Below are 24,959 nucleotides of genomic sequence, written 5' to 3'. Positions count from 1 at the left end.
TTCAAGCTCTTTTTCTAGGAAGCAGGTCTTTTTTGCCAATATTAATGTTCTCAGTGTTTGTAAACTGAATTCATGCTCTTCATGTCTCTTTCCTGTTTTGCTTTTTACAGTTTCCCATACAAATTTTGATTTACTGCCCGCAGTCACATAATATTATCATATCTACACAGTTTTGTCTATGCAATATCCTATCAATATACTTTGCTTATAATTCTTTACGTATTCTGTAAAGTGGGGTGTATGGATTTTTACATTTGAGAACTGAGCCTTGTTAGAACCTACAGGAAATCTTAATGTCTCGTGTAATCCAGGTACTAGATTTAGTGCACCACATGAATGGACTCTGGTCAGTTTCTTCCGATATCGCAATTCAAAATCAGTCATGAATACTAAACAGAGGGCATTGTAAACACTATTTGTACATGATTGTGAAAGCGCTTCTTACTGGGATTCATTTCTTAGACTATTTATTTTTTTAAAAAGCACAGTTTACTGCAGGGAAGTTTCTTCTATAGGAAAGATGTACATCCCTTTTCATTCACAGGTATAGCCAGAATTGTAAGGATGAGGGCATTATGGTTAGATATCCTCCTTTTATCCCTGGTGTCAGGTGTCCTGGTACCAGTGTGGAGCCCTTCTGCTACCGGTGTTGAGTCCTCTGCTGCAAGTGTAGGATCTTCTGCTGGAGGTGACCTGGCCTCCTCTGTGGGTGACCTGGCATCTGCTGTCCTTCAGTATTAATAATTTATTCCTCAGCAGTGTCTACATTTGAAAATATGTCATACTTTTGTTCTATTTGTTATTTTTGTGGGGCTATTTAAAAGAGTAAATATGTTGAAACTGTACAGTGCATTAATTGAATGGAAAAAAAATGAAGTAACCAGAAGATGTGGTCAGAAATTTCATACATGTACACATCATCAGTTGATATATAAATTATTAGAGTCTGTGGCAGGTAGGCTGGCCACCAGAGTGCATAAGTTCTGAAACTTCCTGGCAGATTAAAACTGTGTGCCGGACCGAGACTCGAACTCAGGACCTTTGCCTTTCGCGGACAAGTACTCTACCAACTGAGCTACCCAAGCACGACTCTCAACCTGTCCTCACAGCTTCAATTTGACCAGTACTCAATCTGGCAGTTTTAATCTGCCATGAAGTTTCAAATTAATGCACATTCTGCTGCAGTGCGAAAATCTCATTCTAGAAATATTCCCCAGGCTGTGGCTAAGCCATATCTCCACAATATCCTTTCTGCAAGGTTTTCAGAAGAGCTTCTGTGAAGTTTGGAAGGTAGGAGACGAGGTACTGTCAGAATTGAAGCTGTGAAGACGGGTTGTGAGTCATGCTTGGGTATCTCAGTTGGTAGAGCACTTGCCCACAAAAGGCAAATGTCCCAAGTTCGAGTCTCGGTCCGGTACACAATTTTAATCTGCCAGGAAGTTTCATATCAGCACACACTCTGCTGCAGAGTGAAAATCTCAGTCTGCATTAGTTCTGTTTGTGTTTATTGTTGTTACCAGGACTGGTAGGGTGTATAAGGTGCATGGACAGCTAGATATTGAGTGATCACTGTGAAGGACATAGAGGTGCCACATATTTATGTGAGCTGTCATTGGCAGCACCTGTTAAGAGTTTGAAAGGGGCCTCGTTATGGGTATGGGTCTCCATTTGGCCAGCTGGTCAAAGCACACAATATCAGTATTTGTCAGGCATTTGAATATGACACTGGCCCATTGTTGGGCTGCATGAGAACACAAGGACAGGCAAACTTTTGCCAAGATTCCATGGTTGACCATTGTCAGTGAGTATGGTAGTGACTCGGAGAGAGTTCCTATTCTTCCAAACTTTTGGAGAGGGAACTCTTGACAGAACTACAGTACAATCCTGCATTCTCACTTGTTACCTCTCCTGGAACAGAATCTTGGTGCTAATTTTCAACAGGACAGTGCTTGTTCACACATCACGTGTGAACTGTCTGCATGGTGTTGGGGTATCCCGTGGACAACAAATCTGCAGATCTGTTCACGATAGAACATGTGTGGGGCCAGCTTAGATGTCAGCTATGTTCTAGTGCCAGTATCTGGGATATCAAAGGCCAGTCCCCCCCACCCAGGACACACACAGGGCCTTGAGCTATTGCAGCCCATTCTTCCTTTCCTGGCTGCATTTCCTTCACCCTGCTCCTCCCTCCCTATCCTCACTCCTTCCCCACTGCCTATCCTTCCCCTTGCTCAGTGTTCTGCTTTATGTTGACCTGGCTGTCCACCTTGTTCTCTATATTGCTTGCACTTTTATTCCTACTGCCTGCTCTTTTTTATCCTTTTTGGCGTTTAGGTTCACACTTAAGGTTTGATGTCCACTTCTAATTTTCTGTTTTTAGTGTGAGCCATCTGGAGAAGAACTTCTTCCCTAGTGTCTATGGTGTGGATTCCCTCCCCCCTTCTTTTCCCTCTTCCTTCCCTGCCATAGCCCTCCTCCACCCTGATAGGTCACCAGCACGTGTAGCCTCTCTGTCTATTGAAGCTGGCTGAACCCCCTGACAACAAAGGGAACACACTACTGATACGTGAGCTGTTCCCTCACCATGTATGCCAAGGGGTGGTTACTTGTCTTCCTGGAGCATCGGAACTCACGGCTGCTGTGCCAGGCAGCCATGGAGAGAGTCCCTGATCGGAGTGGATGGTGTCAGGGCAGATCCTTGGCACATGAAGCATATCAAGCTGCAAAAATCTGACTGTTGTCAAATTACCGTCTCTTCGAATGGTGAAGGATCATTGAATTCTGCTTAGTATGACCGGGCAACCTTCCCTTCCTTGGTTACACCATGGGAGGAGGGCCAGTCTCACCGTCTTGGGATGAAACACTTTCCCCGGTATCTCATATGTACTAGAAGAGATGGAGACACATTCACCGCCATAAAGCCATTGGCTTTTGTGGAGAATATCAAGGACAAGTTTGTTAAAGTGGAGTCTCTCAGTAAGATGCGTTTGGGCTCCCTGTTAATTAAAGCTTCTTCTGTCACTCAATCTGCAGCTATTTGCACTTGTAATCATCTTGGCAGTGTCCCAGTTTCTATTACCACTCTCCAATCTCGTAATATCGTCCCCAGTGATTTTTCATGGGGACGTCATCCTGCAAACTGATGAGGAATTCTGGGCTAATCTGGAGTGATGCAGCATTCTTTTTGTTTGACAAGTGCAGAAGGGTCATAAAGACAACCCCACTTATACCGGTGCTTTCATTTTGGCTTTCAAGGGGGATACCCTCCAAGAGAAAGTCAAGATTATGTGCTACAGATGTGACGTAAAGACCTATGTCCCACCATGATGAGGTGCCTTTGGTGCTTGCATTTTGGGCATATGTCTTCCCGCTGTACAGCGGACCCTCTGTGTGGTGACTGTGGACACCCACTCCATGAGGGACACCCCTGTGTTCCGCCACCTGTGTGTGTGTCAGTTGCATGACCGCCATTCCCCTTGCTCGATAGATTGCCAAGCTTACAAAAGAGAATAGGAGATCCAAGAGAACAAGTTACTGGATCACCTGTCTTATGCTGAGGCTTGCCAAAAATATGTTACATCCTTTTCCCCTCCTACCCTCCCCTTACCCCAGCCCTGACCCCCTCTCCCCTCCCCCTCCCTTGCAGTTCCCACAACCTCCCCGCCAGGAATAGCTCCTCCTCCCCGGCCAAAGAAATGGCCCCCTTCTTCGACGCCTGCTGTTTATTGGCCTTCCCCGCAGGACCCTTCTTCCCGGTGCCTCTCAGGCTGGAAGCCTACTAGCACAACTCGGCCATGAGACACACCATCTGTGTGCACCAAGGTCGCCCGCTCTCTTTTGGTTCTGGATCTTGCGGGTGTCTGTACTCCCTCTGTATCCTGCCCTGCTCCACCTCCAAAAGAGAAGAAGAAGAAGAAACTTAAGTCCCACGACAAGGCCACCCTGCTGCCCCCTAAGGTGCCATCTCCCCACTTGCAACCTTTGACATCTTATTTATGGATGTCATCCCATCCGTTTCGGTGACAACCACTGTCCAAGTGAAATGACCTCCTCTCGGCCTCTTTATGTCTAACCTAGACTCTTGCCACATGATAATCCAATGGAATTGCAACAGATACTATTGTCACATACTGAAAATACATCATCTTTTTTCCTCCTATGCTGCCTTCTGTCTTGCTCTTCAAGAAATGCACTTCCGTGATGACCACTCTCCAACGTTTTGTGGTTATCAGACATTCTGTCGTAACCGTGGTGCCCCCAGGGTAGCATCTGGAGGGGTCTGCACCTTGGTTCGCTTCGATTTCATTAGTGAGTGGATCCTCCTTCGTACCATCCTCGAATCTACAGTGGTTAGTATGCAAACGACGCCTGCATTCACTGTTTGCAGTGTCTCTTCCCTCCAGGGAGGCCACATCATTATGTTGCACTGTCTGTCTTGATACAGCAACTCCCGCCGCCATTTCTCCACCCCTATTTCTCGTCCTCGGGGACTTGAACACCCACTGTGGGGGAGCAACTATCAACACTCAATGTGGGAGAGTGCCACTTCAACAGGTAGGAGTCTCCTAATTGACGAACTTATTACAGACTTCGATTTGTGTCTCCTCAATGACGATTCTCCTATCCCCCGCAGTGCCACTCATGGTACCTTTACTGTTATTGATCTCACAATATCCTCCCCTGCTCTCGTGACTTCCCTACATCGGTTGCCCTATGATGATCTTTGTGACAGTGACCACTTTCCGGTGATTCTGTCAGTACCCTGCCGCCACCAGGCAGACAGGTCTTCACGTTGGGCATTCCACAGGCCCAATTGGCCTTTATATATGTCTGCTGTGCACTTCGACACTTCCCTCTCAATTTGCTTTGATGCGGTCATGCTGGGCATCTTTGCCACTATTCTTCATGCTACTGTCACTGCCGTCCCCGTATCCACAGGCCTCTGTTGTCATTGACCAGTACGACCTCTCACAAGACTAACTTCCTTGCTTTTAAGTGTCTGTGTGCTAAGACTCTTTACCTTACTAGGTAGAGTAAAAAGAAATGCTTGGAGCACTATGTTTCCTCCTTGAGAACCCATGGCTCTTCATCGCAGGTTTGGTTCAAGCTCCACAGCCTGCTGGGCCACCACCTACAGTCAACCGTCCAGGTTCTTAATCTCCAAGGTGCTCTGTGCACTGATCCATTGGTCCTTGCAGACACACTTTGTGCCACACTTTGTGGCAGTATTAGCATCCTCTTCCTATCCCGCTATCTTTCTCCGGCAGAAACACAGAGTTGTACAGACACCCCCCATTTGTTTCAAACTGCACCACGCTGAACCCTATAATGAACCAACTGAATGGGAATTTTTACAGGCTCTCACCTCTTCACATGACATGGCCCCAGGCCCAGATTCCATCCACAACCTGATGCACCAACACTTGGATGTTACCCAGAGGCAACATATACTCAGGGTCTTCAACCGCATTTGGCTCATGGGTGCTTTTCCGTCACAATGGCGAGACAATGTAGTTATCCCCATCCTTAAGTCTGAGAAGAACCCTGCGTCTCTCAACAGCTATCGCTTGATTAGCCTGACAAACATACATTGTAAGCTGCTGGAGAGGATGGTTAGCTTCCGATTATGTTGGGTACTTGAATCCTGGGGCCTTTTGTCCCCATATCAGTGTGGCTTCCAGGAAGGATCTGGTGGGCTTTTACTAACCGCCGGCACCTTGTCGCTGTCTTCTTTGGCCTACATAAGGCTTACAACACTGGTTGGCACCATCACATTTTAGTTACCCTCCATGACTGGGGCTTTCATGGGCTCTTCCGATTTTTATCCCACCAGCTCTTCCGTGTTCAAGTTGGCACTTCACTCAGCACTTCTCAGATTCAGGAGAATGGTATCCCACAGGCTTCTTTGTTAAGTGTCACACTTTTCCTCATAGCCATCAATGGAGTTGTAACCTCTATTGGGCCTGTGGTTACCGCAACATTGTATGTCAAAGATTTTGCCATCTGGTTGCACCTCCCACTAGATAGCATCTGCTGAGTGCCGGCACCAAGGCGCCATCTGACGGGCCTCTGCAAGGGCCATCTCCCATGTTGTTGTTGTGGTCTTCAGTCCTGAGACTGGTTTGATGCAGCTCTCCATGCTACTCTATCCTGTGCAAGCTTCATCATCTCCCAGTACCTACTGCAACCTACATCCTTCAGAATCTGTTTAGTGTATTCATCTCTTGGTCTCCCTCTACGATTTTTACCCTCCACACTGCCTTCCAATACTAAATTGGTGATCACTCGATGTCTCAGAACATGTCCTACCAACCGATCCCTTCTTCTAGTCAAGTTGTGCCACAAACTCCTTTTTTCCCCAATTCTATTAAATACCTCCTCATTAGTTATGTGATCAGCCCATCTAATCTTCAGCAGTCTTCTGTAGCACCACATTTCGGAAGCTTCTATTCTCTTCTTGTCTAAGCTATTTATCGTCCATGTTTCACTTCCATACATGGCTACAGTCCATACAAATACTTTGAGAAACGACTTCCTGACACTTAAATCAATACTCGATGTTAACAAATTTCTCTTCTTCAGAAGCGCTTTCCTTGCCGTTGCCAGTCTACATTTTATATCCTCTCTACTTCGACCATCATCAGTTATTTTGCTCCCCAAATAGCAAAACACCTTTACTACTTTAAGTGTGTCATTTCCTAATCTAACTCCCTCAGCATCACCCGACTTAATTCGACTACATTCCATTATCCTCGTTTTGCTTTTGTTGATGTTCATCTTATACCCTCCTTTCAAGACACTGTCATTCTGTTCAACTGCTCTTCCAAGTCCTTTGCTGTCTCTGACAGAATTACAATGTCATCGGCGTACCTCAAAGTTTTTATTTCTTCTCCATGGATTTTAATATCTACTCCGAACTTTTCTTTTGTTTCCTTTATTGCTTGCTCAATATACAGATTGAATAACATCGGGGATAGGCTGCAACCCTGTCTGACTCCCTTCCCAACCACTGCTTCCCTTTCATACCCCTCGACTCTTATAACTGCCATCTGCTTTCTGTACAAATTGTAAATAACCTTTCGCTCCCTGTATTTTATCCCTGCCACCTTCAGAATTTGAAAGAGAGTATTCCAATCAACATTGTCAAAAGCTTTCTCTAAGTCTACAAGTGCTAGAAATGTATGTTGGCCTTACCTTAATCTTTCTTCTAAGATAAGTCGTAGGGTCAGTATTGCCTCACATGTTCCAACATTTCTACGGAATCCAAACTGATCTTCCCCGAGGTCGGCTTCTATCAGTTTTTCCATTCGTCTGTAAAGAATTCGCGTTAGTATTTTGCAGCTGTGACTTATTAAACTGATAGTTCGGTAATTTTCACATCTGTCAACACCTGCTTTCTTTGGGATTGGGATTATTATATTCTTCTTGAAATCTGAGGGTATTTCGCATGTCTCGTACATCTTGCTCACCAGATGGTAGAGTTTTGTCAGGAATGGCTCTCCCAAGGTTGTCAGTAGTTGTAATGGAATGTTGTCTACTGCAGGGGCCTTGTTTCGACTCAGGTCTTTCAGTGCTCTGTCAAACTCTTCACGCAATATCATATCTCCCATTTCATCTTCATCTACATCCTCTTCCATTTCCATAATATTGTCCTCAAGTACACCGCCCTTGTATAGGCCCTCTATATACTCCTTCCACCTTTCTGCTTTCCCTTCTTTGCTTAGAACTAGGTTTCCATCAAAGCTCTTGATATTCATGCAAGTGATTCTCCTTTCTCCAAAGGTCTCTTTAATTTTCCTGTAGGCAGTATCTATCTTACCCCTAGTGAGATAAGCCCGTACATCCTTACATTTGTTCTCTAGCCATCCCAGCTTACCCATTTTGCACTTCCTGTCGATATAATTTTTGAGACGTTTGTATTCCTTTTTGCCTGCTTCATTTACTGCATTTTTATATTTTCTCCTTTCATCAATTAAATTCAATATTTCTTCTGTTACCCAAGGGTTTCTACTAGCCCTCGTCTTTTTAGCTATTTGATCCTCTGCTGCCTTCACTATTTCATCCCTCAAAGCTACCCATTCTTCTGCTACTGTATTTCTTTCCCCCATTCCTGTCAATTGTTCCCTTATACTCTCCCTGAAACTCTGTACAATCTCTGGTTCTTTCAGTTTATCCAGGTCCCATCTCCTTAAATTCCCACCTTTTTGCAGTTTCTTCAGTTTTAATCTACAGTTCATAACCAATAGATTGTGGTCAGAGTCCACATCTGCCCCTGGAAATCTCCCATGGCTTCCAGTTTTCTCCCTCTAAAATGCAGATTATGCAGTTTTGTCACTGACCCACAGTACACCCCAATCCAGAACTTTATGTAGGCAACCAACTCTTTGATGTTATAGCACAGTACCGTTTCTTGGATCTTATTTTTGATAAAAAGTTGACATAGCTGCCCCATATTCGCCACCTAAAGATGATGTGCGTGCGAAAACTTAATGCTCTCTGCCTCCTGGCCCACACATGTTGGGATTCAGACCATCTTTACCTTGCTCTGGTCTTGTCCAGACTAGGTTATGGTAGTCAGGTTTATGGCTCAGTGGCTCCTTCCACTCTGAAAATACTTGACCCTGTTCCCCATTGTGGGGTACATCTGGCTATTGGTGCTTTTCGTACTAGCCACATTGAGTCTCCTCACAGAAGTGGGGATTCCCCCTCTCCAAATACGATGGGATGAGCTCTTGGTTTCTTACGCAATCATCATTTGCAGATTCCTTGACCATCCCGTGTCCCCTGTCCTCTTTGCAAACAAGGGCTGTATTCCTACTGATAACCGCCAGTGGGTGGGATTGCGGTTGGAATGCATCTCGCTTCTCTCTGTCGGTATCTCCATCTCCACTCACTGGAATGCGTCCTGTGTATTTCCTCCCATACCAGTCCTTGGATGGTGCCTAGACCACGGATTAGGACTGACCTATTCCAGGTCCTATGGTCTCTGTCACCCATGTGGTTTTCCGGCATCTTGTACTTTCGATCCTTGCAGAGTTCCAGGGTACCACCATCTTCTCCACAGATGATTCTATGATGATAGATAAGGCGGGATACACTTTCACATCTCCTACTGTCTTAGAACACCATTGATTGCCAATATCATGTAGTGTGTTCACAGCAGAGCTCCTACCCATTCACAGAGTCCTCCATTTTGTTTCTCAGGCCTCCCTCCACAGTGTTTTAATATGTACCGACTCAGTGAGCATCCTGCAGGCTGTCGACCAACGCTACTCTTGTCAGTTTTTGATCTTTGCTACCCCTGACTGTCTCTCTGCCCTTGGCCATGCTGCCTGCTCAGTTGTCTTTCTCTGGGTCCCAAGTCAAGTGGACATCCCGAGGAATGAACTGGCTGACCGTTTGGCCAGAGAAGCAGATACTTACTCCATTCTGTTTCATGATTCCAGCTGCAGATATGCAGATCTACATCAAATCTCTCTTTGCCCAAAAGTGGTGTGACTCTGGTGCGCTACTGATCTCAGTAATAAACTCTGAACAATCAAGGAGTCTACTGAGGTTTGGCGCTCTTCCTTCCACTCGTCTTGGAAGGAGTCCACTGTCCTATGTTATTTAAGCAGTGGTCATACTAGGCTCACTCATGTTTCCTCGTGAGTAACAAACCAACCCTACAATTTGGTTGTGGAGCCAGACTGGTGGTATCCCATATATTGATGGAATGTCCCCTCCTTTTAGCCCTTTGTGCTAAGTATAGTCTTCCAGATCCCTTAAGTTTAATATTAGCAGATGATTCACGGATGGTTGAACTGGTCCTCAGTTTCATCCATGAAAGTGGTTTTTATTTTCAGATAAAAGGTTTTGCTTTACTCCTGGAGCAGGGTGGTTGTGGTTGGGGCCTCTCTTCATGTTTTTTCAATCGGGGACCCATGACCACTCCCACTTGCAAAGACCAGTTTTTTTAATCCCCCACTTCTCCCAGTTTTTAAATTTGGGCTACCCTTCTACTGTGTGTGTTTTAACTTCCTCATTTTGTAGTTTGACTCCTCTGCAGTTTTAGCAGAGCCTCTCTTTTCCGTGTGTAATTTTGGATACATGGGACTGATGACCTCGCCGTTTAGTCTCTCAGCCCCCCTAAATTAATCAATCAATCAAGAGCCAGTTAAAACAGTAGTGGCTATCTTATCTCTGATGAGGATACAATAACTTTATTATGCCCTTCCCATCTGAATAAGTGCATGCATCCAGACCAAAGGGGGTACGACATTGTCCTGATGAGTGGATTCGTATTGCGAAGTTCTTTGTAAATTTGACTTGATTTTTTTATCCTTAAAATATCACAAAATCCTTAAAATATCATATACTATCTCAACCTGTGTATTTTTATTTTGTTTGTGTCTACACCTGTGGGTGCTTTTTTTCCGACTAGTTTATTAATGAAAGTGTCTACACTAGCTGATAAAAAGTATCGAGACATTTGTTAGTGGACATTAATATGGGATGTGTCAAGCTATCATCTTTATGCGGGCTTGAACTCTTCTGGGGACACATTCCGTGAAGTGTCTGAATGTCTGTGGAGTTGCAACCCACTCTTCCTTAAGAGCCAAAGCCACAGAAAGTAGTTATGTTGGACACTGAGTTCTGGAGTGAAGCTGATGTTCTATCTCATCCCAAAGGTATTCATTTGTGTTCAGGTCGGCAATTTGGGTAGGTCAGTCTGTTTCAGGAATGGTATTGTCCACAGACGCTTACTTTATGTCAGAGTGCATTGTCGTGCTGATACAAGCAATCACCATGTCCGTTCTTCTGTACACAGAATACAATGCTGTAAAATGTTCTCATATCCCACTTAACGATCACATCACTATCAGTCAACTTGGACAGCTTTAGAAGGGTTGAAATGTCCCTGGTGGATTTGTTACTCAGGTGGCATCTGACAACTGGCAATTAGCATTTTCATGAGTGCAATAAGGGGACCACCCGCTAACCATGAAAAACACCCACATACCATAGCACCACCTCCTCCATACTTCACTGTTGCCACTACAGATGTCAGGTAACATTTTCCAGCCATCCACTGTGGGATCTTGCCCACTCATTGCTTATAGGGTGCCTACAGGGTGCAGCATTCTCAGAATGCTATACAACAATTTCAAACAAATAACATTAGTAGTTTTATTTCCAGAAAGCAAACTGACAATACTTAACTTGACTATAGCAAATGTCTCTACCGAGAGCCAACATGAAAACAGTACAATTCTTGCTATACACAGAGTCTAAGGAAACACTTGATACAGATCACAGTGTAGCACCAACATTTGTTGCAGACTCGTGCTGATCTGGATGGCCAAGGCTAGCAGGAACGTCATTTGTATGCACTTGCTGCAGGGGGTGCGCCAGGTGCGGTGCAGTCCAATTCCGCAAACCATTGGCCGACGTTTCCTCACAGTCTTCTCTGCTCTTGCATTCCACCTCTTTGTTCTGATGTTCGTGATTACATCAGAACATCCCCCCAGGGGGTCCACAACTCTTTTGTGGATACGTGCGTAGCGAGCACCGGGACCCTGAGCTAATGTGGCCCTCGTTCCTCTCCGGGCTGCATACCTTCCTTTTCCGCATCCTTCCCTATCCCCCATCTTCGTCCCCCCCCCCCACCCCCCCGTCTCCTCACCTCACCTCCGGCTCTTTCCTTCCCTTTCTCCCCCTCTGGGAGTATGTTTTGTGCCTACATCCGGAGACGGATGCTCAAACATGTAACACATTCTTCGCTTTCTCTGCTTGCACGTCTTCATCCTTCCTTGGTCCTTCTCTTTTCATTACCTCTTCTCTTTACCCTTTTCTCCGCTGCGGCGTTTGAGACCTCTCTTCTTTCCTTTCCCATTTTGTTTTTCCCTTTCTCTTTTTTCCTCCCTGTGCGTGTCTGAAGGCCAACCCACGCATTTTCATGCGTAGCCGGTGACGGGGTAATGCGTAATTCCCCGCCCCGGGTAGACAGGTAGGACACGTACGTACCCCCTGGTAACTGCCAGGCCCAGGGAGGGGTGATTACCCGAGCTGATACCTTCCGAAGTGCCGATTGGTCCCTCCGTCCATTTCTCGGGAGGTGTGAACAGTCACCAAAGGCGGGAGTGCCCTCAGAGAGGGCCCTCCACAATGGCTTCCTCATCTTCCACTATGTCTGCTCACAAGCGTAAGTTCAATGAGTCTCAGCCACAGACAGTTCTTCCATTGTTGCCACAGTTCCTTGTTGTTTCTTGATCTGGTGAAGGTCACGACTTCTCCACGGTCAACCCTTTCATTATTCAGAATGGTGTTGACGCAATTGCAGGTCCTGTAAAGTCATGTTCCAGATTACGGAATGGCACCTTGTTGTTAGAAACAGTCAGTGCCCTCCAGGCACAAAAATTGCTGCGTACTTCACTGCTCCACACCTTCCCTGTCCAGGTGGAAGCACACCGCACTTTAAATTCCTCACGTGGAGTCATTTATACACGCTCCCTCGATGGATTGTCCGATGAGGAAATTCAACACTACCTGTCTGACCAGGGCGTAACGGCAGTTCATAGAGTCATGAAAAGGGTTGACACGAACGTTGTTCCAACCCGTACTGTCTTCTTGACATTTGACAAAGTTCAACTCCCATCGAACATAAAAGCGGGCTATGAGATAATTTCTGTTTGTCCCTACATCCCAAACCCTACACGTTGCTATCGGTGTCAGTGGTTCAATCATACCAGCTAGTCCTGTTCCAACCCGGCCAAATGTGTTACGTGTGGCAAGGATGCCCGTGAGGTTGCTTGTGCGCATCCATCCCCTCGTTGCATCAACTGTATGGGTGACCACGCTGCTTCCTCTCGAGATTGCCCCATTTTTAAAGACGAATAGCTCATTCAGGAAATCAGAGTGAAGGAAAAGGTGTCGACCTTTGCTGCTCGAAAATTATTCGCCAGTCAAAAGCCCACTGTGTCTCAGACAGGAAAATACAGCACTGTCCTTGCCTCTCCTCGGCCAACAAAGGAGGCGGCCACGCAGACTTGTGATCTCACCTTTAGTGACGTGGTCGTCAGATCGGCCAGTGCAAAGATCGCCCATTCAACCTCCCCACTTTCGCATGCTCACTCTATGGCCTACCCTTCATCGGGTTCTGCTAAATCTCGATCCCAAAAGTCAGACTCCCGGACTTCCAAAAAAGAGCATACTCGTGAAGATTTTTTTACGTACCCCAACTTCACAACCATTGGTTCCTCCTTCATCTAAACATCATGTTTCCAAGAAGGCTAATAAGAAACCCAGTTCCTCTCCTTCTCCGCCACGGCGTGTCTCATCTACAGCACCACCTGGCGGTAACCGCCCTCGGCCATCTTCTGTGTCGCCGAGGCGCACTGCTGGCGGCTGATCAACCGGCCGATCGCTGGTGGCAGGAGCTGCTCCTGAACAACCTGTGGATCAGGATCTTCTGCCTTCGGCCGAGTGCCGTTCCGCGCTGTCGGTCGCAAGCTTGTTCACATTCTTCCATTTTCTGTCCGCCCTATGTCCATTATCCGTTGGAATATCCGCGGCATTCGAGCCAATCGGGATGAATTGTCGATCCTCTTATGATCCTACTCGCCGGTCATCTTCTGTCTTCAAGAAACAAAGCTGCATCCCTTCCAAGCAGTCGCTGTCCATCTTTCCCTTTCTGGATACACCTTCGCTCTTTGTACTATATACATTCCATTGTCCACACCAATGGCACGAGCTGATCTCCTTCATCTTCTTGGTCAGCTTCCGCCCCCCTATTTGCTGGTTGGGGATCTCCACATCCTTGTCCGTGTGGCTCACTATTGCTAGACGTCTTCCACCAAGCGGATCTTGTTTGCCTCAACACTGGGGACCCTACATTTTTGTCTGCCTCCACGACAAATTTCTCTCATTTGGACCTTTCGGTCGGTACTGTTCCGTTAGCTCGGCGCTTCGAATGGTTCGCCCTTGCTGATACACACTCGAGTGACCACTTTCCATGTGTCCCTCGATTGCAGCCACAACTGCCATATATGCGCCTGAGATGCTGGAAGTTTGCCCAAGCCGATTGGACACTTTTTTCATCTCTAGCGACGTTCGATGACCGTCACTTTCTTAGCGTCGACGATGAGGTCACTCATATTACGGATGTTATTCCGTTATTCTTACAGCTGCGGAACGTTCAGTACCTCACACCTCCGAATTGCCCCGGCGCCCCCCAGTTCCTTGGTGGAACGAGGCATGCCGTGACACAATACATGAGCGGCGACATGCTCTTCACGTTTTCAGACACCATCCTACTTTGGCCAACTGTATCCGCTATAAGCAGTTCCGTGCGCGGTGCCGTCGCGTCATCCGCGATACCAAGAAGGCAAGCTGGGACTTCTTTACTAGCTCATTTAACACCTTCACTCCCTCTTCGGAAGTTTGGAGTCAGATTCGACGGTTATCAGGCGCACCTAGCTTCTCCCCGGTCTCTGGGCTCACTGTTGCGCATGATACATTAGTGTACCCCGTCGCAATTTCTAACTCATTGGGTCAACACTTTGCTGAGATTTCGAGCTCTTCAAATTACCCGCCAGCATTTCTCCCGAAGAAACGTGCAGCGGAAGTGCGACCTCTTGCTTTCTCCTCTCAAAATCGCGAATGCTACAATACTGTTTTCTCCATGCGGGAACTCCAACATGCACTCTCTTCTTCTCGCTCCTCCGTCCCAGGACCGTATGGTATCCACATCCAAATGTTGCTGCTTTTAACACCTGCCCAATGCAGTTTCTGAAAGCATCGTTCTGCAGTTGACCATCTTGTAGCAATATTTTTTGATTTGGAAAGAGCATACGATACCTGTTGGAGGACAGGCATCCTCCACACACTGCTCTCTTGGGGATTTCAAGGTCGGCTGCCCCTTTTTCTTCCCAAATTTATGGCAGAGAGCACATTTAAAGTGCGGGTGAACACTACTCTCTCCCGTACTTTCTCCCAAGAAAACGGGGTACCCCAGGGTTCCGTGCTAAGTGTTGTACTGTTTGCCATTGCAATAAATCGAATTATGAATTGTCTATTTCCTGATGTCTCGGGCTCCCTCTTTGTGGACGATTTTGCGATCTACTACAGCTCTCAACGGACCAGCCTTCTTGAACGACGTCTTCAAGGCTGTCTCGATCGCCTCCGCTCTCGGAGCATCGAAACAGGCTTTCGTTTTTCTCCCAGTAAGACCGTTTGTGTTAAGTTTTGGCATTGTACGGAGTTTCTTCCACCTTCCTTACATCTAGGACCTGTCAACCTTCCGTTTTTGGACGTCACTAAATTCTTGGGTCTTATGTTTGACAGAAAACTGTGCTGGTCCTCCCACGTTTCCTATCTTTCGGCTCGCTGTCTGCAATCCCTCAACACCCTCCATGTCCTGAATGGTACCTCCTGAGGAGCGGACCGACTGGTCCTTCTCCGCCTCTATCGCGCCTTAGTGCGCTCGAAATTGGACTATGGAAGCATAGTCTACTCCTCTGCTCGGCCGTCTATTCTTCAACGTCTCGACTCTATCCACCACTGTGGATTATGTTTAGTGTCTGGAGATTTTTACACCAGCCCTGTGGAAAGCCTTTATGCTGAGACTGCTGAACCTCTGCTGTCCAATCGGTGAGCTGTCCTTCTAAGTCATTATCCTAGCCATTTGTCTTCCATGCCTGCTAATCCGACCAGTGTTCGGTTTACACTGTGGAGCTTTACGCTGTTCTCCAGGCTGTCCAATACATCCGTCGCCATCAGCGGATACAGTATGTTATCTGTTCTGATTCTCTCAGCTCTCTCCTCAGTCTCCAAGCTCTCTATCCTGTCCACCCTCTGGTCCACCGGATTCAGGACTGCCTATGCTTGCTCCACTTGGGGGGCGTGTCGGTGGCATTCCTCTGGATCCTAGGACACGTTGGTATCTGTGGAAATGTTGGGCTTTATAGACAAGTGTATAGTTGTGTATCTTGAAGTTTTCCCGGCGTATTGATTGGTCCATCATATATCGGGCTTGCAGCCGGATCACGTTGTCATCTTGGCACGATATTTCGGCTAACAAACATGCAGCCATCTTCAGGTGAGTACGAGACTGAAGATTACTGGTGCGCATCGTTCTATATATACCGAAAATTGGCGCGGTGGCGCCTGCGCAGTGGAGAAGGCTAATACCGCGCCCCCTATCTAATTTGGCACGCTCTGTAGTAGAAGCAGGCCGCGCATGCGTAGTGGTGTACCTACATTTGCGCTATCTGTCGTAAAGCGCCTTCGCGCAGCTGAGGCGCGGTAGTCGAAAGTATAAAATCAGTTTTCATCAGCCGTCGCACTAGATACAGGCCAATGTCTCTGTGAGGTGATAAAGAAATTACAGGATCCCATGCTTTATCCATCTGAAAGCCACCATCTCGATTAATAAGATCTTCTGCCAATCTTATCTCCACGGACTCCTTGATAATGGATTCCCAAAAAGATCTAGTTGTCGCTAAAATTTTTGTTCCACAATAATCCATTGAGTGTCCCGTCGAAATACAGTGTTCTGCTATGGCTGATTTGTTGGGCTGTAGTAGACGTGTGTGGCGCTCATGCTCCACATGCATATCTTCAGGTGTAGTTGGAATGTCTTTATAAACAATTTCTTTCGCAAATCCCCATAAGAAAAAATCCAGAGGTGTCAAGTCCGGCGAACGAGCTGGCCACGACACATCTCTTCCGCGCCCAGTCCAACGATTTGGGGATTGTCTCTGCAACTCATTTCTAGCCATCAGCAAAAAATATGGCGGACACCCATTGTGTTGATACCACATTCTGTTCCTTGTTTCTAAAGGTACTTCTACCAATAATGGACCTAATGTTACTTGCAGGAATGTGGTGTACTTCCTACCATTAAGATTTCCTTCGATGAAATAGGGGTGTATAATTCTGTCCTCCAGAATCCCGACCACATTTTTTGGTGTGCAACTTGCCACAGCAAAAATGAATTTTCAGTTGCCCAACAATGCATGTTATGCAAATTAACATTTCCATGGTTCATGAATGTAGTCTTGTCAGTAAATAAAATCAAATTAATAAATGTTTTATCCCTCTGAATCTGAAGTTGAGCCCATTGGCTGAATTCAATGTGACACATACAATCCGTCCCAGTTAATTCTTGATGGAGACTGATATGGTAATGATGATATTGATGGTGATGCAGGACACGAACAACACTACTCTGGCTCATGCCAGATTTCCTTGCGATTTGACGTGAACTAACAGAAGGATCTCGAACCACAGTGGCAAGAGTACCGATTTCCATTTCCTCATTAGTAACTTTCCTTTGTCGGGTATGTTTCCAATGCGTTGAAGATGCAGTTGTTCACAATTTATCATACACATATTTAAAGGTGTGACTTGAAGGGTGAGTACATTGAGGATATCTTTCAGTGTATAAGGCTCTAGCTCTCACTGAATTTCATTGGCATTCTCCGTAAATGAGAAGCATATCGACTTGTTCTTCGAAGAAATACATCATTCACATTTGCTTGATTTGACGATACTAGTCTTACCATTCCTATTAATGTTGTATTGCGAAACCATCGAATGGTGTTTACATGTCAATGGCACGTTAGATGGATACGGTATATTCAACAAATATTTACTATTTGCATGATATACGAGAGAGTATTGTCAGAGTATGTACTTCGATAAGTGCTGATGGGATAGGGAATACCACTCACCATGATAAGGAGATTGCAGCATTGCATTGATACCAATGGTCATCATTTCGAACACCTTCTGGAAATGGACATTCATGCCACCTTTTTGACCTTCGTTGACCTTCAAAGACATTAATGTTACACATCATTGGATTCATCTCGATACCCACTATCAGAAAATAAGTACCAAACTATAGCATCCCATGTAAAAAAAAAAAAAAAAAAAAAAAAAAAAAAAAAAAAAAAAAAAAAAAAAAAAAAAAAAAAAAAGTTGACCTTCATATCTGTGAAGTGACCTCACCTATCAACAAAAAACCAACGTCATATTATGGCCCCTGTTGTCCCATGCAACATTTGTCCCACAAACTTTTCAGCTACTGTTGTACTTTTGGAGTTATTCTAGGTGGCAATAGTTAGTGGCTCACCATGTATACAGCAGCTAGACAAAATAATGTAATTACACCCATAATTTTACATAATGGCAGCTTCAACACCCATAGCAATAAAAGTCTGTATACTGATCAAAGTATGGGTAAATCTTGAGTATTGGTCAAAGGGATATTTCACCTGTCCTTGCATAGAAGCTTTTCCAACTTCTCAAGAGGTTCTAATGGTGGGCCTGCAGTCTCTCTGTTTTTCCAGAACAAACCACAGTCACATTACAGTCCTGTACATAAGAGACCAAGGAAGGCTCTTATTTAATCACCATGCTCATTGAATCTGGAAACATTTTCAATTCTGTTGAAGCATGAACATCATCTTTGAAGATGGACTCCCCTACTCCACAAGCCACTGTAGAGCATGTGGCAAAGAGTAAATGAGTAGGGTCATCTAAAATTGTTCCATGGGCTTACCAGTTACTTTTTGTACTGTTTCTTGTACTGCTCACGACTACTAAACAAATTCAGTCAACAGTTTTAAATGCATCTTACACCAAAGTGACAGGTATGTTGCAATGTCGTGAGAGACATCTGAGAACAAATAGCACAACAAATTTTTATTTATCTTTTGTATCATTGATCTCAACAAAAGTTCATTGTAAGCATTCTGTTATAAACTTGGACTCAGCTGTATTTTTGTGTGCTGTTAGTGGAATTGGTGATTTCAATTATTTTTTGACTGATCTTCTTCTTTCTTTATCAAACACATTACTTTATGCTCCAAAAACAATAAGAGGAGTTGCTGTGTCGCAGACAGGCACAATGAAAAATAATGCTGAATACGTAAGCTTTCATACAAAGTCCTTTTTTCCAAAGCGGAAAACACGTCCAAGCTCTCTCTCTCTCTCTCTCTCTCTCTCTCTCTCACACACACACACACACACACACACACACACACACACATACATGGCCACGCTCTCTGAGTGCTATGGTAATTGGGTAGCGGGGCTAAGGAAGAGTGGTGAAGTGGGAAGGAGGGGATAAACAGGATAGAGGTAGAGGAGGATGCTAATGCTGCCTGTGAGAGTGTGCAGAGACATGGTGAGGACAGCACAAAAGTGCTAGGTGCAGTGCCAGGAGACTCTGCTGAGGGTAAGAGGGGGAGGAGGGGGAATAATGGGAAGAGAAGAGAGAAGTAGAGAAGAGGAGAGCACTATGGGTGTGCATTGTTGAGATATAATGCTTCTTGTAGTGCTGGAGTGGGAACAAGGAAGGGGATAGGTAGGTGAAGGACAGGGACTAGTAAAGGTTGAATTCTACTAGGCATTTTCTTCTTACCTATTTGATCCTCTGCTACCTTCGCTATAAGGGGCAACCAAAAAGTTTCCTTCTCACGGCCATGCAGTCCAGAATCAATATGCCAACCAGGCAAAATTGTTGTGAGCATTGAGGCAATCCTCCCGTCAATGCACCAGGTTGAAGATGCCCATTTGGTAAAACACGATGTCCTGTTCTGTAAAGAAGTCTGTGACTGCCTGCTGCACATTCTCATCCAAGAGGAATCGTTGACCATTTGAGGCCTTTCTTAAGGAACCAAAGGCATGATATTAACATGAAGAAAGATCAGGACTATAGGGTGGATGCTCAGGTCTCTCCCACTTGAATTTGCATACCTACTGCATTGTGACATTTGTGATAGGGGTATGTGCTTCACTACGAAGCAGCAGCACTGTGCATAATAGTGGTGTTTGACAGACGTGGTGTCCCATAGTAATTCTTCATTCTCCGGTGGATGTCTACCATTGTTTGTCCTTTGGCAGCCAAGGAAAAAATAACAGCATGTTATTCCTGTCTGAATGCATTTGTTAATAATGTCACCATAGCTCACATTTTTGTATTTACTGCACAGACGTCAGAAAGACATTAATACCACACTGATTCTTTGCTTACATATTGGTGCTTATTTTGATATATACCAACATCATTCTTACACACTGTTGCCTTTATACTGCAGCAACACATTCAAATGGAAGGTTTCTGATTACCCCTTATATGTCATCTCTCAGAGCTACCCATTTGTCTTACACTGTATTCCTTTCCTGTGTTTCAGTCAAATGTTGCCTAATGTTCTCTCAGAATTACTAGTCTTTGAAACAAATGAACCAACTGCCCAACATATTTTACGTATTTCCTATCAGTGATGTTTTATGGAATGATTTTCTGGGGTAACTCATCACTGAGAAAGGAAGTACTGTATGCACAAAAACTAGCAGTAAGAAAAATGTGTTGTATTCACCTGCAGTCATTTTGTAGGTGCCTCTATTAGGAGTTTGGCATTCTAGCTGTTTCTTCACAGTACATACATACTCATGAAATTTATCATGAATAATCCATCATAATATGAGAAGAATAGTGGTGCCCATACTTATAACACTAGAAAAGAAAATGACCTTTATTAGCCATGATTAAAGCTGTCATCTGTGGCTCAGAAAGGAGTTCAGTATGCATCAACAAAAATTTTCAACATTTACACAGTTACACAAAGTGACTGGCGGGTAACAAAACAAGTTTTACATTTAATCTAAAATCATTTCTTTGGACAACTCTTTCCTTTCCATAGGCAAATTTTAAACCTGCTAGCTTAAAAGAATTAGTTTTTAAGTGTAGTTGTGTGGGTAAGATTGAAAAATAATATGCTCATCAATGTTAAAACTAATAATGTATAAGTTACATATCCTGTACACTGATTCATTTCACACCATTTCTATAAAAAAAATTGTTGAATAATCTAAATAATAAATAAACTCATCCTCTTGTTCCTTCAATTTATCCAGGTACCAGTGCCTGAACTTTCTACTTTTTTGCAATTTCTTCTGTTTTAATGTACACTTCTTAAACAGTAAATTGCGGTCAGAGGCCACACCTGCCCCTGGAAATATCTTACAGTTTAAATATTCTTTTTTAAATATTCTTTTCCACAGATACAACCTTCTTACATTACTGTTAAACCAAATGTTAGTGATAATTAAATTATGCTTTGTGCGGAATTCTAACAAGTGACTTTGTTTTTCATTTCTTTCCCCCAGTCCATGTTGTCCTATTATTTTTCTTTCTTTTCCTTTCCCTACTACCAAATCTGAGCCTCCCATCACAATTAATTTGCCATCTCCTTTAACTGTCTGAATAGGTTTTCTTTTTTTTTTTCCTTATCATACAGTCTTTCAATCTCTTCATCACCTGCAGAGCTTTTTGACATACAAACTTGTGATATTGTGGTGGTGTTGGCTTCGTGTTTATCTTGGCTACGATAATGCTTTCACTATACTGTTCGTAGTAACATACCAGATGTCCTGATCTTTCTACCACCTCACTTCACTAATTCCAATGGTATTTAACTTCAGCCCATCAATTTTCCTTTTCTAATTCTCAAACCTGCCTACTGGATTAATGGACCTAACATTCCACACTCTGACCCACAGAATGTCACCCATCCAACTTAACTAAAAAGTTGTAAATAGTGACTGAAAAATTATGTCACACACTTCATGTGGTAGAAAGCCTCCTTAACAACCACCTAACTTGAAACAAGTGTATTAATTGTCAGCTGCATTAACATGTGAGAGATACAGTGACATCCCTAAGGTAAAAATATGACAAAAAGTCACTCTCCAGTTAATGTGTATATTAAAGCAATGGAAATGTTTTCTTTTCAAAAGCCTGGAATCCTTCTTTGTCCAAAACATTCTTCTTTAAATTTTGTACCCCAGTTGAGCTTAGTGAAAGTTCCACAGTATATCATTTAGTCAATAGCCTAGAAACACTTGATTAGGTGTGATAAACAGCATCTGATGATTTATTGTTAGTCACAGGTTTTTTTTTCCCCCACTTTTGCAAACAGAAGACAGTCATATCTGAAAAATTTGGGCTCTAGGATGCATGTGTGAGTGTCTGGAGTAATCACTTCTCCTCCCCCCTACCCCTGCCCCAATTGTTTTGCCTACTCTGTGACCATTAAAAGGTACTTTTTTGGAATTTTTGGAAGAAGAAAACATCCTTCAAAGAGCTATTTTTTACTACTTCTCACGGGTCTCATTCAAAAGCAATGAAAATAATATTTGAGAATTTCACCTAATGGTTAGTGTCTGATTTTCATTTGTGGATGTGCTGTTGCTTCCATCTGCAGTGCAGAAATTTAATGTTATCTGTTTAGTTACATTCCTTGCTCTCTGTAGTTTTCTGGCATGATCATCATAGGGGGTTTCAGGTGCAAACCTGCTGCTTTGTGACTGCACCAAATAGCTACAGTCGTGTTGTTCCAGTTATCACAGTGGTGCATTCAGTTTCAATTTCATGGCTCATCTCTTAAGCATGGCAGTGAGAGCATATCTCTAATTTCTAATATTTGCAGCAAAAGACTGGACATTGTTATCATGCCTCTTTCTTGATGTGAGCAAAACTTGGTCATTCTCCAACCATTCAGTGACATTTGTATTTTGCCAGTATTCAGGCAGCAAACTTTCTAGGTTTAGTTCAAATTTAGAAAAATCAGTAATATATTTTATTAAAAAAAATTAACATTATAATTTTTTGTTGTAACCTTTGATAATCATTTTCGTGTGACCTACATTGTAGTTGAGAACATTTTATAACTGTTTTGACCCCATTTGCTCAACTGTTCTGTGACTTCAAGGTTGCTGCATGGGTTGATTATTATGACTGGTAATGTCTCAGGTGAGCCAATAATTTTGAAAGCATGACATATCCATTTTACCTAACACTTATTTTAAAAAATCATGCCACCCTTCTTTCACAAGATATCCCTCCAGTCATTTGAGATTTGTAACTCCGTTTTAGCTTCTTGTACTTCTGATCTATGCTGGCTCTGCTAATGAAGTACTTTCTTTTGTAGATTGAGTGTGTGAGCAATCAGATGTGTGCTCCATTGTTCCGTCCTGAGCCACAGTTTGGAAGCCATGTTCGCATGGTACTTGTTCAGCCAGTGTCATCTGATACCTGGAGTGACATTGATGTTTTCCAGAATGATATGTAAGTAAATATTCTGATCAAATTATCTGCTGTGTTTTGTTGTTTTTATCTACTATTCACACTTGTTTTGCAGCCAGTACTGACAAAGTGTTTATACCAGCAGTGGTGGATGTAATCCCACTTGTATTAAATTGTGCTTTTATAGGTTACAGCAATGTACTAACTAACTCTCTCTCTCTCTCTCTCTCTCTCTCTCTCTCTCTCTCTCTGTCTCACACACACACACACACACACACACACACACACACACACAGAGAGAGAGAGAGAGAGAGAGAGAGAGAGAGAGGGGGGGGGGGGGGGGGAAGGATATTAAAGCTCTATATCTAAAAGTTAAAAAAAGATTAGGAATCTTGCCACTCTGTATTTGTACACTATCTGATCAGCAATATCCGAACACACTTCTGTGATGCGGAATTGACCTGCCAGTATAAAAGGGGGCAAGGAGTATTGTGTTGTCAGTCGGGAAGCAGTAACACCAGAATGTGGCAGTCAGGAAAGCTCAGTGACTTGTGAACATGGAGAGCAGATCTACCAGGGACATTTCAATCCTTCTAAAGCTGCCCAAGTTGACTGTTGGTGATGTGACTGTGAAGTGGAAACGAAGTGACAACCACAACTGAACCAAGACCAGATGATTCCATGCACTGTCAGACAGGGGCACTGAACATTGTGGAGTCTGTTTATAAAAAAATTGCATGAAATCAGTGGCAGGAATCACTCATGAGTTCCAAGGTGCTACTGGCAGTCCATCTTGCACTATGCATAGTGAGCTAACAAGAAAGGGGTACAACAGCTCTTCATTAGTCATTTCAGTAGTCATTACTAAGTGACACTGGGATAAGGTGAAGATTGATGCCACTGGGCAGTGGATGACTGGAGACAAGTGATTTTTGCTTGATGAATCTGATGAAATCTGCTATACCTTGCAGAAATCTGATGGAACGATTTGGGTAAGGCAAGTTGTGGGAGGACATTAACTGCTATCATGTGCAGTGCTAATAGTGAAATATATGCAGGAGGTGATATTATGGAATTGGGGTGTTTTTCATCGTTAGGGCATGGTGCCCATCTTGTGCTTAAGAAAGTGCTTAATGTGGAAAGATATAAACACATTTTACAGTATGGTGAACTGCGTACATTAGAGGAAACATTTGGTAACAGTGATTGTAGCAGCATGCAAATGTACCTGGTCATGAAATAGCATCTCTGAGGTAGTGGTTTGTGGACAATAACATTCTTGAAATGGCCTGGCCTGCCCAGTGTCTTGAACTCAACCCAATGGAACACCTTTGGGAGGAGTCAGATCATCAACTCCACTCCAGACTCCAGTGTCCATCATCACTTCCTTTCTTGGATTTTGGCTCTTAAAAGAAGAATTGGCTGCCATTGCTCCACAGACATTCATAAACCTAATTGAAAGTGTTCATAGCAGAGTTCAAGTCATCATAAAGGCAAAGGATGGTACATCGCATATTAATGTCCACTAATAGGTGTCTTGATACTTAAGATCACATAGTGTGCATAAAATTAAAGTAACTGATATTGTAAAGTCATTGTGACATAAGTGTGTGCTTATATATTCTCATTTGTACCCAGGTGTTTAATAGGTTTAGGGTTTTAACAGGCAATGTATGAACAAATAAAACTGGAAATTGATTAATCCTTAATTATACTGTGGATGATAAAAATCAGATAATGTAGTTTTATTGGCACTATTGATTTTATTCTTGTAATCCCTATTGCACAATTCAAGCAAAAACTGGAAACATTTTTATTGTGTACACAAGATTGCTACCCAGGTTGATTATTGTGAATAAAACTGGAAACATGTTAGCTGAGC

At 43.9% G+C, this 24,959-nt stretch overlaps 1 protein-coding gene across 2 annotated transcripts in view; it reads left to right on the top strand.

Annotated features, from left to right (window-relative positions):
• Positions 1–24,959, top strand: part of LOC126161407 (dyslexia-associated protein KIAA0319-like protein) — a 161,365-nt gene that overhangs the window by 1,779 nt on the left and 134,627 nt on the right. For both annotated transcript variants that reach the window (XM_049917188.1, XM_049917187.1), the window contains exon 3: positions 22,983–23,119. In XM_049917188.1, the coding sequence (XP_049773145.1) occupies positions 22,983–23,119 (137 nt within the window). The remainder of the gene's footprint in view (positions 1–22,982; positions 23,120–24,959) is intronic.

Source organism: Schistocerca cancellata, chromosome 2 (genome assembly GCF_023864275.1).
Source record: "Schistocerca cancellata isolate TAMUIC-IGC-003103 chromosome 2, iqSchCanc2.1, whole genome shotgun sequence".
Classification (NCBI taxonomy): domain Eukaryota; kingdom Metazoa; phylum Arthropoda; class Insecta; order Orthoptera; family Acrididae; genus Schistocerca; species Schistocerca cancellata.
This window is presented reverse-complemented; position numbering and strand designations above follow the sequence as displayed.